The sequence below is a fragment of the Styela clava genome, chromosome 6, assembly GCF_964204865.1.
Source record: "Styela clava chromosome 6, kaStyClav1.hap1.2, whole genome shotgun sequence".
Taxonomy (NCBI): domain Eukaryota; kingdom Metazoa; phylum Chordata; class Ascidiacea; order Stolidobranchia; family Styelidae; genus Styela; species Styela clava.
Genome location: NC_135255.1, coordinates 11,010,607 through 11,030,427, shown reverse-complemented (window position 1 = coordinate 11,030,427; position 19,821 = coordinate 11,010,607). Strand labels below are relative to the sequence as shown.

General features: G+C 35.3%; 1 protein-coding gene across 1 annotated transcript; it reads left to right on the top strand.

Moving 5' to 3' along the window:
* The first annotated feature begins 402 nt into the window (after positions 1 to 402).
* LOC120330900 (uncharacterized) lies at positions 403 to 16,800 on the top strand. Its single transcript, XM_039397886.2, has 13 exons — positions 403 to 556; positions 2,218 to 2,374; positions 2,897 to 3,141; positions 4,576 to 4,661; positions 5,048 to 5,137; positions 5,980 to 6,124; positions 8,544 to 8,635; positions 9,574 to 9,815; positions 10,773 to 10,879; positions 11,475 to 11,622; positions 12,231 to 12,331; positions 13,270 to 13,538; positions 14,286 to 16,800. Exons 2-13 carry the CDS (start codon positions 2,250 to 2,252, stop codon positions 15,480 to 15,482), a joined length of 2,847 nt encoding a protein of 948 aa, XP_039253820.2. The 5' UTR covers positions 403 to 556; positions 2,218 to 2,249; the 3' UTR covers positions 15,483 to 16,800.
* The last annotated feature ends 3,021 nt before the right edge of the window (positions 16,801 to 19,821 follow it).

The window sequence follows — 19,821 nt, the reverse complement described above, 5'->3', positions numbered from 1 at the left end:
GAAGAGTTGACCTTTGCCACTACCCTCAAAAAGTTAGTCCGAGTCGCCAGTTGGGCGGCGACTTTACGATCCCGAGATCGCCATGGCGACCAATTTAGTCGTCATTTTATCCTTTTTCCACTGAACACTCGGAAAATGTTCGCGGAACACAGTATGGGAAACACTGCATTAATATAATACCGCTTCAATTTCAATCCCTTTCGAAAGTACGTGAGATACCTACCTGTGTCCACGGAGTAACCCAAAAGATTTACGAATTGCATATGGTGTGAAGAAATCTTACAAATAGACCTCTTTGAAATCGTCGTTTTTCGAACTATAAATTAATAATAGTTTAGATGCGCAGGAGTCGTTTGAGTGAAACAATGACATGAAACATATACAGTATATATGCTCATTGACTGAGAGCAGCTCAATGGCTCTTTGTCCAGATACACAAGTACACCAGATGGCAGTAACGCGCCGATACACCATATATCAAATGGAATATGTGTGGTTGACATTACCAGTGCTGCAGTGGGACAACGAAGACTGGAATACAACAATTGTTTTTCTGGTAAGTTTCAATGGTTCGCGTACCATATAAATTGAGTGGCTTGCATCTAACTGTTGTCGTGCCAGTACGGTACTGTTGGGATCACATCCCTTGTTAACACGAGAGTCTTGCCGAACACAGACGTCTGAACGTCCTGGTTGCAGGACTGCCAGACGTCAAAACTTCTGAACTTCCCGTACCGGTACCGTCATTAGATAAGCATATTTCAACAAGCAGACAATAGGGTCACCCTCCCTTTTCCCCAATTCAGCAATTGCTGAATTGTCTGACAATAAACTGACAGCAAAACAGTCCGTTGGAATGTTTTTAACAAGTACTATTCTTGAGTCCAGAGACATATGGTAGACCAGTTGCTTTCTTTGCAAACGTAGAATGACAGAATACTGGAATATGCAGATGTAGAAAAAGAAAAATATTGGCATTTCTCTACTTTATTTGCAGGTCATCAACGTTTTCGTGGCGGTGTGGCTCATCGTGCTAGGCATTTGGAATACGCTGCCACCGTACCTCTGATTACTTTGCGTGGGTTCGCAGGTTCGAATCCCATGCAGGGATGGTAATGTGCGAGAGGTTCGCTGGACTCCTCGCCGCTGTTGGGTGGTTCACGTAACTGCTGGTCTGTTACAGCTTCCTCCACCATCAAGTCCATGCTTCCTAAACAAATAACTAACAAATCCCATACCTGACTCGGAATGGTAACTGGGCGAGAGGCCGTGGTTCGCCATATGTTTAAGCCGTCTCATCGTCTTACTTCTCCCCCGGGATAAATATGTAAATCCTATTCTATCCTTGCAATAGAAAAGTTGAGCCAACAATTTAGATATAGGCTATAAGTATTGTAATCATAATGTTTTGATTCAGCATTATATCCCTGACACAATCCTGTACAATTCTAACAATTCACTGATTTCATAATACTGTAATAATGATAATCAACAACCACACTTGACCCTGTTTTTCTTTCCCGTTAAATCTTTGCCAATCTGCTACTGTGCTATGTTCCACCAACATATTTGGTCAATATCAGTCAAACAATGTGCAGACTTAACAGCTTATGATGCTTCATGTATATATGATGATGTAATCGAGGGCAGACTATTGATTAATTACTATAGTTTTATGAAAAGTTGCACTTTGCTCATCTTCATTAGAAAATCAGTGATCATATTAAATTTCCATCTGAATCCTATTCTTCCCTTGTGCGCTTATGGATTCTTAGGGTTGGATATAGTGATATCAAGCCTGTAGAGTCAGGTGGAATTCACTTCTCACTGGAAAAAATTTGGACCAGATTCCTGACTCCTGGTTGTAAAAAATTCTGCCCTTAGCTCAAATTTCAATAAAATTTGAGCTTATATGAGCTATTTTATAGACTGTTATTAGGATTGTTTGTTAAATTGTTAACTTAAAAACGTAACAACCTACAAGTCATCATATATCAGAGGCCACTATAACAGGGAAAAAGGCGCAACTAAGCGTCATATAAAAAAGAGATAACTCGGGAAAAGGGGCTTCAATCACTGTAGGCAAAATACACTCAATTTAAGTCAGATCAACTGATCCTACTCCTTTGTTTCATTTTCAAGATTTACTATTGGCCATCCAAGCTATTTATGCCATACAAGAAGCATGGAATAAAGTTTATTTTTTCTATAAAAAAGATTTGAGGATCTTAGATGTCCTGAAATGAAAGATGATGTTGGTGGAAGATGAATCATCTAAGAATCCTGTGGAGGAATCAAGTTCTACAAAGGATGAATCATCTCCATCTAATCTTACAGATCTTCATTGTCATCAACAACATGCTAGAAATGAGAGGTTTGATACTTTGTCATTCATTCCAAATAAGTTATCAAGATCTTTATTGTGTGATGAAGTATATTGCTTTCATATTTCCAGTGGTCGTTAGCACGGAGGCCACTAGGCATTTTTAAGAACAAGGTGATTTCGAAATCTAAAAAACTACTCGAAAAATAAATCATGAAATGTGAAAGACTAATCTTGTGCAAAATAGTGACATGAATTTTTCTGCAGGTAGACTGCTGTTTCGATACAACTAAGCCCTACTATAAACAAGCCCAATTATGTTTACTTTATTTCATTTATTACCACACACTGAGACAACGATTTACGGTAATTCTAGGATTGATGAAGACTTAACCTCTGTTATGTAATGAAAATTTTTCAATAGGAATGTATGTAAGCTACTGTATAAAAATACACCACTGATATGGATCAAAATTTTTAAACTGCTATTTTCTGTTCCTCTCGGTGAAGCTTGATTTTTTACTCGCCAGCTCTGAAATCTTTAAAATTGATAAAAAAATGAAATGCATTCAGGTTATTGAATATACGAAAATTAAAGTCAAGAAATGCAGCTCGTACACGACGAGGGAAAGAAAATTATGAATTTTATGAGTTGGCAAAGTTGTTGCCGATTCCTGTTGAGACGTCGAGTCAACTTGATAAAGCTTCAATTATTCGTCTCACAATGAGTTTTTTAAAATTGAGAGAATTCAACTTTTGTGTTGAACCCCAATGGAATCTAGTGAATGAAGGGCCACCTCCAAACCGTACAGTAAAAGGTAAGGCATTACATTATATGTTTGTGATTTCAATCTTTAATAAGATTGTATTGTTAATTAACTGCGTTTTGCTGTATATGGCTGTTGTTATATCATCTTCATCGGAAAATTTTGGGTCTAGTATAGTATAGTACCACAAGTACTTTGATGTGGCTTAATAACCATTTTTGCGTATATCATTCCTAACCCTCATCTGACTATGTCATTCAAAAATTATGTCACTGCGACATCATAGAGCTTGTCAAAGTATAGCTACGATCACTCGAAATGGTGTCCGCGCCGATGATAACGAACTCTCTTACACCAGCGATCTGTCTCTTATCGGGATCAATATGTCAAGAAATCAAGAGAGAGTATGCATTTATATGCAACCTAGTTTGCTTGATGTCGGGGGCAAATCTGTGCGTTTCAGACGAACGTTCGTATTTTTTGGCATGGGCCTTATTTCGTCACGGTGACATAATTTTTGGATGACAATAGTCAGATGGGGTCAAGGGATGATATATTAAAAACTGTTGAGCCACGTCCACTAGTAGAACCCTGCATGTGGTGGTATACTATATCAGGCCCGAAAGCAGAAATCATTGTAAATTAGTAGAAATTGAATTATTTGATGCCGATTAGTTTCCATCAGGGTTTCTCAAACTAGGGTCACAAGCAAAAGTTTTTTCACTGGGTGATTGCGATTTGTTTAATTTTTCTTCATCAACTGTAATGCATTTATTCTTTTGCTTTCACATGTTAGCTTTTTCCTTATTAAACATGACGCATAGAATAACTGATGGAAAAGATTAGAAAGCGAAACTAGGTATTTTTATAGTGAGAAGTGGTTTACGAGTGTTGAAAGTTTTTGAGAAAAGGCCACGAATCTTGAAAGTTTGATAATCATTGGTTTAAATATAAATTGTTCAATATTTCAGTAATAGTGTAAAATACTATATATTTTGTTGAAGCATCAAGTGTCAATGGCCTATAATAATAGTTCACAATGATAATACAATGATTCCTTTCAAATATATTCTAAATACATATATCAGAAATTTTGAATGTACAGGGTGGTAAAAAAGTAACACAAAATCAACAAAAGTTCAGATGAAATGCTATTTAAAACATTTAACGACTGATGCCTTTTTACAGTATTAAATTATGGTTAGATGTTCTTAGAATATTTCGCGACTGACGCCTATTAACAGTCACTTTTTAACGTTGTCATGGCGAAATTTTTCTAACATCCTGTATTTGAATATTTAATTCATTTTGGACATCGCTTACAACCTATTTTCACACTACTATAAATATCTACATGTACTACTTCATGCAAATTCGCCATCTAGTTTAACCTGCAATTGACCTTTGGCCTCTTCTGATTCCTGGTTTTATAGATTTGATTTTACAGCGAGTAAATCATTATTTATTTATTGTTTAATGACTCAGATGCCTCAAGGTCAGTAAAGTCTGCTCTACAACAGGTTGCAATGACTAAAATAATCGAAGAACAACTAGGATCACGTATATTACAAGTAAGCAAAAAATCGTCAACTTATTGTTTTATATTTTGGATTTGAGTTGAATTCCATTTTGGTATTTATAGTGTTTATAACATACAGTATGAACCCAGGCCATTTTGAATATATTCCAGAGAGAAAATAGCTTTTGATTATCCTGGATTATCGAAACTTTTGGATATAAACAAAAACTCAAACTCATACAAACAGAAGTTCATAGGTTAAATAATTTTGTTCATGAAATTTCTTAGTACTGTTTTTTTAGTCACCCTGTATATTTAGTGTAAGTTGTATTTATGGGAAAAATGTATATTCTCCATTTTGATTCAATAGAATCTGAACTAATTGCCCTTTATAATTAGATAATATCTTTTTGTTTTTACAAATGTTTTTTTTTTCAGAGCCTCGATGGATTTATGTTTGTGTTAAATTGTTCAGGAAGATTTTTATATGTTTCTGAAAGTGTTTCTATATTTCTTGGATTATCACAAGTATGTACAAAAATATATTTTACAACAATTCATCAGAGATGATATTACTTTAGTCAGGTCAAAATATTGATATCCAAAGTGACTTAAATATTGAATTATTAGTTTATTTATTCTTGGTTTCATTTTCCCTATTGAGATTGGGTGAGATGTAGGGAATTTGGCTTAATACCAATATCAACATAGTTAAGTTTAACATTGAAACCAGTTGTGCTTTAGAGTTCAAATGTTTGTGTTTTACTTGTTTATTCTATGTCAGGGGTTTGCTACATTTTCTGTCAGTGGTCCATATAACCAACTTCAGACATCTAGCCAGGCCACGCACATAATTTAGTATATGCATGCATGCAAGAGAAGAGAATGCGACTATCGCTTAGCCTTAGAGTAATAATGCCCCGAACAAAATAGCGAAGATTTAACACAGTAACAAGAGCATAAAAACATTATGTTTTCACCCATGTGAGCAATTTTCTGACTTACTGTCAGATTCGGTTATGCTTGATGGGGCATGATCTGAGTCATGATGATGGCCACACTAAATGGCTTGGTGGGCCGTCAATTGCACACCCCTGTTCTATGTATATCTCTAAATATAAATGGCTGAATTTAACAAACATTCCTTGTTGCAAAATATATTTTGCATAAACATAATGCAACCCATTTTATTTGTTCTTAGTCATAATATACTGTTCATATGTAAAGTTTGGCTTTCAGTTTTTTTCATTCGGTCAAGTATGATGATATTTGCTTGTAATATGTGTAAAAGGATGAGGGTTATGGCTATACTAGTTCTTGCATTCAACTGACGCAAAATGTTTTACTTTTCTTGCTTCATTCTGCTTCAGGTTGAAATGATTGGAAGTAGTATATTTGATTATACATATCCTGATGATCGTAATGAACTTGCCGTCCATCTTAGCGTTATGTTGTCTCCTTCAAAAACTGATGATGTCACAATGGGAAGCAATAATAATACAAAAAAGCAACCAGGTAATTGTGAATTATTTGTAGCCACTTCAAATTGAGTGTAATCATTTTCTTCAGTTTGGAATGACCAGATGTCATTGGTTCGGGTATCCCTACCCATTTAATAGCATCTGGGGTCAGGTGACAAGCATCGGATTTCAACCCGAGATTTATACTTTCAATGACATTAAAGTCTATCGCTTTAACCACTTCATCCAAGCAAGGTAGATTCTACATATAGCAGGCATGGCCTAAATTTATTATTCCGAAAACATTGTAAAATATTGTTTTCGGATGTGTATAATACATTTCATTTTAAAATGAGTCTTTTTTAACGAAAAACATTTAGAAATCGATATATATTCGAAAATTTATTAAAGTTAAGGAGACTATCGTTAGTTTTCACAAACGGAACGAGAACCTTTTTGGTGTTGTTCTTGTAGGCTTAATTGTCCAAAAAGATTATTCTTCAATTCAATTTATTCAATAATTTAAAATGTTAAATGCAATTAATTTCGAACCAATTCGAATATTTATTCGTTTTAAACATTCCTGTGTGTGAACGTCAGATTGTCTGTAGCGGATATTGTTTCAAGCAGCCTAATATTATTAAAAATCATCGTTGAGCACCATAACAGGCTTCATTATTTGTCCAGCAATAAGCAATCGATGAGGATTGATTGATAGGATTTACATATTTGTCCAGGGGGAGAGGAAAGACGATAAGATTGCTTAATCATATGTCGAACTATGGCCTATCGTCCGGTTACCTGTCCATGTCGAGTATGGAATTAGTTAGCCAGTTATTAGTTCCAGATGCATGGACTTGATGGTGGAGGAAGCCGTAACTCGTAAGTGACAAGTGTTTACTTAAAGCACCCTACAGCTACAAGGAGTCCAGCAATCCTCTTGCACATAATTATCCCCACAGGATTCGAACCTGCAAACTCACACAGGGTAATCATAGGTGCAGTGGCGAGCGTATTCCTACTGCTGAGCATGATGTGCCACAACACCGAGCCAAAGTGAAATAAATCCATCTTAGGGTAGCTATGAAGGCATCGCAGGTTGAAATCTTTGGTTCGAGTCCCACGTCCACCTCACCCAGGGTGTTATAAATTTAGTAGGCAATGTCGAACTAGAAAGATCTTGGTTAGTAGCTCTTCGTAGCAGTAGCTAGCTGCTTGTACAGAGCCTAGTTTGGAGCGAAAAGCATATACATGCACTGTATAGGAAGATTTTTGATTTTGCCCATCTCTCAATATCTTAACCAGGGTGGTCCAAGGTTGACGACCTCGCGGGCCACACTATTATTTTTGTATTGTTCACGGACCACAATAGTGCTAAGAATAGGTGAACATTGCAATACAAAACAAACACTTTTATTGTCCAGCACATTCATCTTTATTTGTCATTTATCAAGCTAAAACATGCCAAAACCACCAGAGAACTCACTAAAACGTGCAAAAATCTTACGGTACTCTCGTACTATGTGAACCAAGATGGTGGGCACCGGAATGTAGTATATGTACCAGGTTATGGTTAGGCCATAATTTTATTCCAATTTTCCTTATTGTAGTTCTATTACGAGTTCTGGGACTAGCCAAGTGACTCCCGTAGTATTTGGACCTAAAATTTTGGCCAACCTTAACCTGGTACACATACCAAGTTCTGGTGTCCGCCATCTTGGTTCACATACTACAGGAGTACCAATTTTACTATATCTACATACACATGTATATCTACATACACATGTAAGATTTCAAACTTTTCATCGCAGAGAAAATGTTGTTTTAGATTGTCACCGACACAACTTGCAGACATATTAGCAAGCATTGTGGTATTTTGTCTCCCATATCCAGTCAAACCTTTGTGTGAATTGGTCAGCTTTCTTTTCAAACTCATGTGTACAAAATAACTGCAGATTTATTGATTACCGAGTTATACCAAATTTGAGATAAAGGAAGGTAATTACTAAATTTTCTGACATACAGGCAGCAGCATGTTTTACTGTTTAGACTGGTTGTAAAAAAAACACCCAGCAGGAATTATATCTTAATATTTAGTTATCAGGCATAGCCAACCTAGGCTAATTAATAGATTCCTCATTAGATTTATTAGTTTTCTATTAAGCCTATATTGTTAGCATATATTCCCGCCAAAAAATATAAAACCAGTTAACATTTAAACTAGCCAAACACATTTTGTAACATCGCTATTTGCCTCACTAGTCAATTCAGAGACCGATATGTCAAAAGCTTTTTCTGGTAATTTATATAACGAAACAACACCAAATGTGATTTTTTGTTTACCCTCGCGCAAATGCGACGTGGGCCACAGATAATGAAGCGGTGGGCCACATGTGGTCCGCTGGCCTGGGTTTGGACCACCATGATCTAAACTATACAACGCCTCATTTTTTTTCCATTTCGATGCTTTACAGAAAAAGAGAAGAATTGTATCCGATCTTTCTTTATAAGAATGAAATCAACTCTCACAAAACGAGGTGTAACTCCCAAATCATCCTATTACAAGGTAAGCAAAGAATGCATTTTTCAATTAAAAACAAACGTTGGAACTAACATCTCAAATCGCAGCAGCTGTGCTGTACTAAATGCAAAAACTACAGTTTCATAAGAACTTCAATTAACTGGAATTCACAACGTCCCAGTTATTTTTTCTTGAAAAGAACTGCTTTAATTAAGTCTCACATAAATCCGTATTCATTAATGCGCAATTCTACCTTATAATGATTAGAAAGCTCAGGAGCTCATGCAACTTCAGTGGCCACCCATAACTTTGCTCATTGATCAATCTCCTATTTTTTTTGACTATGCGTGTGTGTGTGGCCTTACTTTGAGCAGATTCCCTTATGAAAAGAAAATTCATCAACCTGTTATCATATGCATATATAGGCAATTGTGGGAATGTATGTTGTCTATGACAAACTAGAAAATTCATGAGTTTTCCAAAATTAGCAGATTCATACATTTAGGTGGTAACGCTCACACATGGCCTTGAAATTGAAGCCATCAAACACCTCGTGGCATCGGGGCTGGAGCCAGACTCACCGAAACAGATGGGGCCGGAGCTACCAGGCTCCTGGAGCTCCTAACCTTCTAATTATTTTTTTTACATATTTTTGATGTTCTAAAACGTCATAATAGCAAGTTTTTTAAAATTTAATGTCCAATATTTATTTAGATATGTAGAGTTTAACCCACTTCCAAAATTGTATTTATGCAGATATTTTTCATTTTTCATGGTTTGATCACAGTGAAAATATCATTCAATGCCTACGAAGCTGTATCCCAGCTCCAGGGTAAAAAATGAGGCGCTGGAGCTGAATCCATTGGCTAGATCCCCAGCCATTTTATAGTTATGATTATGATATTATAACATACAGACTAATATGAGCAGCCAATTATATTTTATATATTATTCGTAAATTTCAATGCAATATTTATTTGCAGGTTGTCCACATGTGTACTCGATCACAATGTCCACCAACAAAACGAAATGGAACAAAAAACCTCACTACAAGATCTGATTGCAATAACTTATCAAAAGATTCTAACGCAACACATAATCCAATTGGATTGATTGGTTTTGGGGCATCCTTGCCACCATATAGTCTAAGCGAACTCCCACTTCATGAAAACATTTTTACAATGAGAGTGAATCCAACACTAAATTTTACATACTGCGATCCAGCGTGAGTATGCATTATTACTTATGTCTCGCATAGTCGAATGTGGTATTTATTTTTTGGACTCAAAGTAGATAGTTTTGCTAAAATGTTCTCGTTGGGTTTTAAAAAAACAATGATTCAATTTCAAATTTTCAGAATTCGGAATGAAAAAAGTAGATGAAAGGTTATTACTTTCATTTTTTTCCAAATTTTCCTCGAATTCTGACTGCTCGATATTTCACCCAAAAAAATTTTTTTTTTTTTCATTTAATAATACTTCGAAAATGACATTCGGTGCAATTGTTTGAACCAGGGATGTTCAGCAGACGGCTCGCAGGCCACAAGCCAGCCTGCCAAGCTGTTTGGTGTTGCCCTTGTCAGTACTCAGATTTTTTCCTATCAAACATAAAATCATAATTTGACAGGATTTTTGTTCGAAAAGGTGCTCATGTGGGTAAAAATAGACAATATTTGGACCTCCTGAAGTATACGCACCAAGATGGCGCACAACCTGAACTCAGGTTGTGCACCAAGTTAGGGTTCAAGTTATGCGACATCTTGGTGCGCATACTTCAGGGGTACCCAATATTTTTATTTCTCTTGTCGCTATTAATTGTGTGGCACAGCTAGATGTCTGACGTTGGGTATATGGCCCACTGACGAAAAATGTCGCACACCCCTGGTTCAAACATTTTATATGACATTACCTACAATTCTTTTTACATTTGGCTATGTTATTGCTATTATCGTGGTGGCGACATCAGTCAGTTTTTATTTGCAATAATATGTTTGAGGCGCACTCTATTGTTCCTTATGATCTCACAAGCGCTGTGGATACATGGTTGTATATTCAGATGATTAAAATGTATCATTGGACTCAATAAGAAAAATTCCAAGTCTTGAAATTGTGAATTTAGACTAAATATAGCATTTTATTATAATCATGCTTTTTCTGTTTTCATTATACGCTTGTTCTTTTAGAATTGAAGATATGTTGGGATACAATGTGCGGGATGTCGTAGGACAAAGTTTTTATCACAGTATCCATGCAGGAGATGTCAATAAAATAAAGAAATGTCACATTGAATGTAAGTTTTATTCTATGTGTATATTACTTGTTTTGAAATTTTTTAATGTTTCTTTATTATTATTTATTTATACAGTAATATGAAAATGATGCAGATACTACATGGATGTTTCTGCTAGCATTGATTCGCTCATTAATTCTCGTAATAATGGATGTATTAATGTCATCCGTAATAATGCCAATCGACAATTGCAATTTGTGCCGCGGCTCAAAAAGATATTTCAGCACGGGTGTAAACCTTTTGTGGCTTTATGTGTTATTTGTCAGTTTTTAGTTGTGTGTGTTTCAAAAATTAGTTGTAAATCAAATAATTTAATTGTCTTGTTTTCCGAGTTGTTTTAGTTTAGGTATAATATTCAAAAATTAGTCCCAGAAAAGAATAGGTTAAAGTAGCTATCAGTACCTGCTGGCATCACATGGTTGAAAAGTTTTTTTCAAAAATGATGGTTTTTGAACATGTAAACCAGTTTGCAAGCGCCAACTCTCCAAAACACACTCAAAATAAATTTTTGCAATAGTGAAGCATAAGGAGAATTTTTCTGGGGTCAAGGGTCAGGGAAACGTCCAATTTAACCATGTTTTTTTTTTATTGACAGTATTGACTAAAGGACATGTCAGAACACCATACTACAGGTGGATGCACAAATCCGGAGGATATAGATGGATATATTCTTCTATCACATTGCTAGCTAATCAAAGACTTTATCCTGAACAATCATTTATATGGATTAACAATGTAATAAGGTGAGGCAAAAGTGGTAGTCATGAATTTCAAAGTATCCGTTACCAAAATGGTGTTTCTCTCCGAAAAAAGGTTCTGTAATCTACTGGTAACTTACATTTGCCAACCAGAAATAATGTTGAATTCTTCATTTTCAAAACAAATTCCAAGCATGTGCACAATGACCAATTACAATTCTCGCAAACCACTATCAAGATCATGCATCTCAAAACGAAAAACCGGTTGAATATTACCATACCCAATAAGGATTGGTAACCTTATAAGAGGCCATAGCTCACCATATGATCGGCTTTTCTCTCTCGGGTATGGATATCAAAATGCTGTCCTAACTTCGTGGTTCAAGTACTCCTGCTTAATTGTTAGCATGGCGGAAAGCCAAATATTTCCATTTTTCCAAGCGTTTGAAAATGCAAAGTATGCAAAACTACAGCCTTCTTTTTATCTATATTCATTACCCTGATTGATGCCTGATTTTGGATTTCTTTCTCAAGTAAATATTTGAAATAAGTATGAATCACTTGAGCGGAAAACCAGTATGATGTGATCATTTTGTGTTCAAACTTTACAAAATTGCATGAGTCCTAAAACTTTTCTTTAATTGTTTTTTCAGTGGTATTTGTGAAGAAAATCAAGTTATTGATTTATTTCAATTTCCACAAGAAGAAATTGATCGTCGAAAAAATTTATTAGAAAAGCAGAAATTAACTGAAGGTATGTCTTACTAGGTAGTTGATATATATTTGCCACTTTTAAGTAAATTGCTATACTAGACAAAATACTTATAGGGCATGTGATAAAGTAAATACCGTCCCTTCTCTAAACTATTTTGGCTGGTGGATATCATGGCAGCTAAATAGCAGTTTTTGAGTAATTTAACTTTTAAGTTAAGTTAACTGACTCGAAGTGAAGTGCCTCTTTGGTGGAATAGAGGGAATGATAAACATTAGATAATATTAATCGCAGTCGAAAATTTTGTCTGGAAATAAGCTTGAGATCAGCTGTGAAATTCATGTTTCATGAGTTTTGAAGTCAAAATTACTGTCGGATTACAGACTTGCAACTGTATTGATCAAAGTTTAAATTTCTGGCAAACTTAAAACGCTAAGTTAACCAAGTATTCTCAACAAGAATTAAACGAGAATATCGGTCAGAGACCGAAGACTTATCGATCGAAAGTGAGGGGATACCCTAAAACAGCGCTCTTACTCCATAGTGACACTTTGTGTCCCATAACTAATTGATTAATAACTCGTTAATTATACGACATAATTCGCTCAAAATCAATAGGCTTTTGGTCCGACATATGATGAATGCACATGCAAAATCTGGAGCGGATTCAATCTCGCTTTTGTGAGATATCGCGTGCATCTAACAGACAGACATACAGACAAATACCTATCAACATACTTACCGATCTCAAGATCGATAAGTAAAAAGGCTTTCATTATTAAAATTTGATTTTTCAGAGTTTGTCTGAATCATAATTTTTTCAACCAGAGTCAGCAGTCGTAAATTTTTTTTTTAATCCTAATGGATTGAAAGTAGTTTTTTTTAGAAACTGCAACTATGATGTTGTGACAGACAATCTATACTTGTCTATAATGATCATGTTCCTACTTCTATTACTAAATCAATAAAATATCTTTCAGCAAAAACTAAATCCAAGGTGAAGAAATCAAGCAATGAAAAAGATTCGAAAAAAACAAAACTTTGCAAAAACAAAAAGGAAGAAACTTCAGAAACATCATCAGAAGATAATAATATCATATCAGAAAAGTCGTCAACATCTAAGGATTTTGATGAATCTTCTTCAACTGATTGCAATAACAATTCTGTAACAATTGATGAAAAATATCAAAATCAAAAGCATCCTATTTGTCAAGAGAATTTAGATGCTACTAGCAAAAGGAATTCTAAGGTATGTGCTCTAATCAACTATTTTGTTATTATTTGTCATCAATAGTATATTACTTCTATAAAAAAATAAAAGTGTGATAATAGTATTGCTTTGTATAAAACGATTTTCGGTCATGGAATTGTTTTCAGTAGTCAGAATGCGAAAAAAATTTCTTCAGCGTCTAATGGATTCAAATTATTTAATTTAGTTAAACTAAATGGCGACTGGCATAGCTGTTAAAGTTGTAGTCATAGTGTTCTTAACATGGGGATTACATAGATTGGGGCACGATTTTTTAGTAATATGTGTATGCCTGGGCAATTTCGAATACCTGATGATTTCAGAATCGAATATTTTTTTCGAATCTTGAATACTTGGGGAGCTAATGGGAGATATGTAATTGTATGCGACTTTTTTTTATTGTAATTGGTATTGTCAACAAATGAATTACTGAGAACATCGAATATGTCACTCAGACAGATTGCGGATCATTCACACACAATAAGAAACACTATTTATCAATAAATCACTATACAGAGAATAGTCATATGTCAGAATCGCATTGAAAAAATATGGCTTCAATAAAAAAAAACTGGGTAATTCACCTCGACCATGGATGAAAAGAACAAAAGCAAGATGGCGGTGATTCGAAATTTTGTTCTGAATCGATTCGAATCATTCTATATTCAAATCTATTCGAATATTCGATTCGCAGTGCTCAGCCCTAATTATGTGACATATGGTTTTAACACATTTTTTCTTATTCAGCGAAAACTATCCACGATTGAATCTGCCATTCCCGGTGGAAAAGAGAGAAGAAATGACAATGAAGCTTCGGAAATAACAGAAACAAGGATGCCACAGAATGATGGTGAAACCGATAATGTGAACACAATCAAAACGTCCCATGATAAAACATCTAACGCAAAGCAAAGCGGACAACTTGATAAAGAATCGAGATTAAAATCTGACAGTGCTATTGAAAATGATGCCAATATAAATAAGCCAAACGATGGAAGTGGTGTGAAGATTTATTGTATGGCTACTGATTTTTCTGGTGTTAAAATAGCTGCGAAGCATTTGGCAAAACCAATAATTTACGCTGATTCAGTTTCTGAATACATGGACGTTGATTCAACAATGTGGGCAAATCCTCCAAATAAAGAAATTTCGAATCATAACGATCTTCCTCCAGGTATAAAACAAATGCCAGGTTTATGGTTTAATAGACAAACACAAACACCTTCTGCGGTTCATCATCACTATCCTTTTGGCATTAACCCGAATCTACTTCACTCTAATCCACTACTGGCAAAAATCATGATGGCAGGTTGGGCAGGTCATCGTTTACCAGGTGCTGATACTTTCATGGTAACTGCACCTGTTCAATTAATGTCTCCGATTCGATTGCCTGAAAATATGGACGAGGGTAATTTTGCAAAATGTAACGCGGCTTCGCAAGCCTCAGTTGCAGCTGTTTTAGAAGAATTAAAAAAAGATCCGCTTCATAAGGTGAATCCACCAAATAAAGTCGTTTTGCCTAGTCTCCATGACAATGGACTTAACAAATCGACGATAATATCAGGCTCGAAAAACTTGTTGCATTCCGTTCCATGTTTTAACATGGGCGAGACTTTGTCTGACGGTAAAACAATGCTGCCTAATACAAGCAATCAAACGAGCTCAACAGGTTTGCCATCCAGGGCTCTTACTACCTTGAATCTATACACAAATGAAGTTTTAAATCAACATGTGAGAGCTCAAACCGTAATACAAGTTCCAAGTACAATATTAGTTCCAACAAACAGTATGGTATTTAATAGTACAGAGCATCCTCCTCTACTTGCTCTAAACTCGGATAACGGGTTAAAATTGCCAATACCGTCAACTCCGTTTCAACAACACGTAAATCCGTGTGTTATTCAACCATTCTCGTTCCCTCAAGTTCCAAAAGTTCCTTTTTGAAAGTTCCAGCGCTTTTTTATTATTTTTCTTTGTATACCTATGATGAATCAATTTTTAATTTCAAATTGTTGCAAAGTAAGAATTTATTAAATCGAAATGATGTTCCAAATGTCAAGTTCATCAAAATTATTGCTGTTAACTTAAATTTTTGGGTAGTCAAATTATTTGTTACCAATTTGTTTAGGTTTTTCAATTTCAAGCGAATTGATGTTGATATAATATCTTTTGAATTCAAATCTCGTTTTGTGAAAACTATAAATCAACTAATCAAATAAATCAAAAATTGTAGTGTTGTTCTAATGTTATTTTCTTCGGTGCATATTTTTAGAACTACATATTATCCACTGAAAGTTTAGTGTTGTTCTCTTGAATGTCTTTTGTATGCACCTCATCATCTATATGCATGCAACTCATTATAATAATGTATTTTGTAATCATGACATACATAATCTCAAATCCCAGTCGTCTCTTACAGTTAATTTCCTTTATAAACCAAGCACTCAATAATTTTCTTATAAATAAACAAATCCTTGGCACTGATATAATGCTACACTGTTTATATGGCAATCCCGTATACTTTGAAATCCCGCTAGGATTTAAAAAATATAATTCAATAACAAAAACCAAGATTTCTCCTAAAATATTTGATTTTCATTGTAAAGGTGCGTATCGAGCATAACTGTAAATGTTAACCTTCATTTAAATATAACTAGACATTTATGACACTGAATTTTTAAAGTTGTTTACTGTACATTGACAAATAAAAAACTGTAATTGCACTTATCTTCATAAATTAAAGTTGAAATGAGATATAGTGCATCTTCCATTTGATTATTTGAACATTGAATCTTCCATGTAAATTGGTTCATTAAAACTTTCCATCTCTCTTTGGATTTAAATCTTATCAGATCGTGAAGTTAACCTCTTTTCTGACAATGATTATTAGATGAGGATTATTATATGTGTATATAAAGTCCATGCAGCAGAAATGAATAACTAGACACACATTTCCACACCCGACATGGATCGATAATTGGACGAGAGACAGCTGTTCGCCTCTCATCGACTTTTCTTCCCAAGATAACTAGGAAATCATTGATAAACAAAGCAGTGTATCGCGCATTATACTACACCTGTTAAAAGTTCCATTTGTTATTGATATTATATGTTGGATATTTTTGATTTTTTTATTCTTATTTCTTTCTAATGTGCCATTCTAGCTTTTTTATTGGTGCTTTTACCCAAGATGTTTTTCTTATAATTCGGCAGTTATTGTTGAACCTCAAAATGTCACAGAATAAATTTCCTACTGGTCTTATTTGTCATTGTGTTACGTCAGAGGAGAAACACAACAAGGCGCGAATATCAGAACTTCATCGGAACTCAATCTTATAAGAATGTATAAAAAGATGATGGATTGTTTATCTATCTCTATTGAAAGTAACGAATGTGATGGATCGAATATTGACTGTTGGCTTGCAAGTTCTTTTTCATCAACGGAATATGACTTCGTTAGGCTTATACGAATCTTGCGACAGCCTCTGCTCTTCAATTCCTTGTCCAATCCGAAAGTGCTTTAATGGGGTGTTCATTTGTTAGCGGTTAGTCTGTCGGTGGGTAGGGTAGAATTTTCATATTTATTCCGGGGTAGAGGAAAGCTGATAAGAAGGCTTAATCATATGGCGAACCACGGCTTTTCATCCGATTACCAGTTCATATCGGTGTGTAGGGTAGGATTTACATATTAATTCTGTGGTAGATGAAAGCTGATAAGACGACTGAAGCATATCGCGAACCACGGCCTTTCATCCGGTTATCAGTCCATGTCGGACATGGGATTAGTTAGCTAGTTATTTTGTTTTCAGATGCATGGACTTGATGACAAGAGAATTTTTCCAAATTACGTTTCTGTGATACGACGGAAGTCTAGCGATGACGTTTCACAATTACCATATATCCCGTCTTTTTCAATTTACACGCTGTGGATCCGCGCGGGGTGCCATTAATCTGCGGTGCGATGGCATGTGTGTTTCAAACGCTTAGCCTTAGACCCATGTGTCGACCGTGAGAAAATGTAATTAAGATTTCAGTATATACCATATTTTTCCGAGGGAGAGGAAAGTCGATTCAGATTAAACATGCAGCGAACCGGCTGCTCCGGCGATGAAGATCAGTAGGTCACTGAAGCCAATCAGCGTTTAGCCTACACCCTGGTCTACATTAACCACTCTGTGATGATAAGCAGTTTACTATTCTATGGCACAAAATTATTTGGGTTTCGTATGTAAATTCATTTTTGGATTTTTACTTCTTTATAGTCGGGGACAACTTTCTGCACACTTTCAAAGTCACGTCAATAGTTTGCTGACAAGCGTGTGTATAAGCTTCTTCACGGCCAGGCAATCGTCGGGCTCATTGTGGGAGTTATCGTCATTGCACAATAGGTCCCTTTACCACTAGTTTCTTATGGCTTTTCGAGGCAATTCAGTTTGGGACGTTTTGAAATATGCAGACAACATGGTACATATTGTTGATTGACTAATGATTAATCGACCTTGTACGTAATCCTATCTTTCAGCGTATGCTTGCGCACCATATAGTGGCGTCATATATATTAGGTTAGCTCGCTCACACCAACGGGGATGATTAGGATGCCGATAGAAGAGTCGAAAGGACTACCGCGTGATTCGGATGTGAGATCGACAAAACAACAGTGATGACAGAGACTGTAAGTTCGTCAGATATCAAAGGCTAGACGGCAATTCAATAACTCCACACGCTACTTCATTGTTCTCCCAAATTCACAAGGGAAGGATGAACTGAATTAATGATGAACACGTCATTTTTATTTTATTATGTTAAGATTCATAATTAGACATCAACAAAACAATAGTAATTTAGGTTGAAGACAATGGGAGCGTCTCGATTTGGTGCTATTCTCAATACCCACACAATGAGGACAATGTTTTTTTCTTAAATTGTCATGCTGGGTTAATTATTTCTTTTACTACCTCCTCCCCTGAATTCAAATACATTCGTTCCATATTTTCTTCATTGTCAGTAAGAGTGAAAGATTAGGAATTAGAATATCATTGGAGAATCGGATGCGACTGCCTACTGATTGGTGTGTTATCATGTATAACCGTCGTTTGAAACAATCAAAGAGGCTACCACATATGGTAGCATAATATTTCGTTTCGAAACACATTTGGTAAAATGCTAATTGCTGATTAGGCATATTATATGCCGACCTGAATTAATTGAATTTGCATAAAAATCTCATTAAAATTATATTTATTGATTGTCGACGCATCTGTTCACATGTAATGGAAGGATGGAATATTTAAAAATGTGAGTAACAACAATAGTTACTACTTAGGAATTATTCGCATCCGTCAGTAATTGCAAATTTATGTTATTCCATTTGAATGGAAGTTTTTGAAGTGTAATGAATAACTTTGGAGGGGAATATTAGTCTGAGGTCAGCTGAATTCGTTACAGTCGAATGAATGAAATGAAATCTTCAGTAATTTGATCAAAATTTGACCGAGCAATATAATGGCGATTCAGTTTTTATCTCAAACATTTTTTTGGTTTATAATGAGCGCAGCGTGCTCAGTGTTTTGGATTAACGATGACCCTTTAAAAATGCCATTATCAATGCCACATTATCAAAAACAATAAGATGGTTTCGAATAATCTTTTTTAAATACTTTTGTAGTCGATAATTTGTTAAACAATATGAATCAAATAGTCGATTCCTTTTGCTTTTCATCGGGCCACTTAAAATAGATCTATTGATTATACAATATGTCAGATTAAAACATTGCGCCCGAATCTCAGTTTAGCGGCTTACGTACAATTGAGAAAATGACAGTCGATATGAGAATCCATCTGAAGAATAAAAGCAACAACTGTGACGACAAATTCATATCACCAAAAATGGGAAAAATTTTGGAACCTTTTCATGTGCCTATGAAAACGAACCTCACGAGACTTTTGTGATTCCGTGAAGCGTTGTTTTTGTTCGTCTCGGCTCACAGGCTGCGTTTCATCAGCGGCTCTTACTCCACCTCTCATCATGAATAGAACTATTACCAAAATTTTCATAGATTACCTTCGCAATTTTACCTACGTGACATATTCAATAGTATTTTATAGAATAAAAGAGAAAAAAGCAGCCAATCATCTATTGTTATGTACTCAAAACAACAAGATGCGCGGGCGTAAAACGTTCGTCTTGGACTCAGGTATCTATGTCGTCAGCGAACTATTGTTGTTGTTTTCTCATTTCGCAATTCAGAACATTTGTAAAAAGGTGTACTGCGTTTGTTTCTTT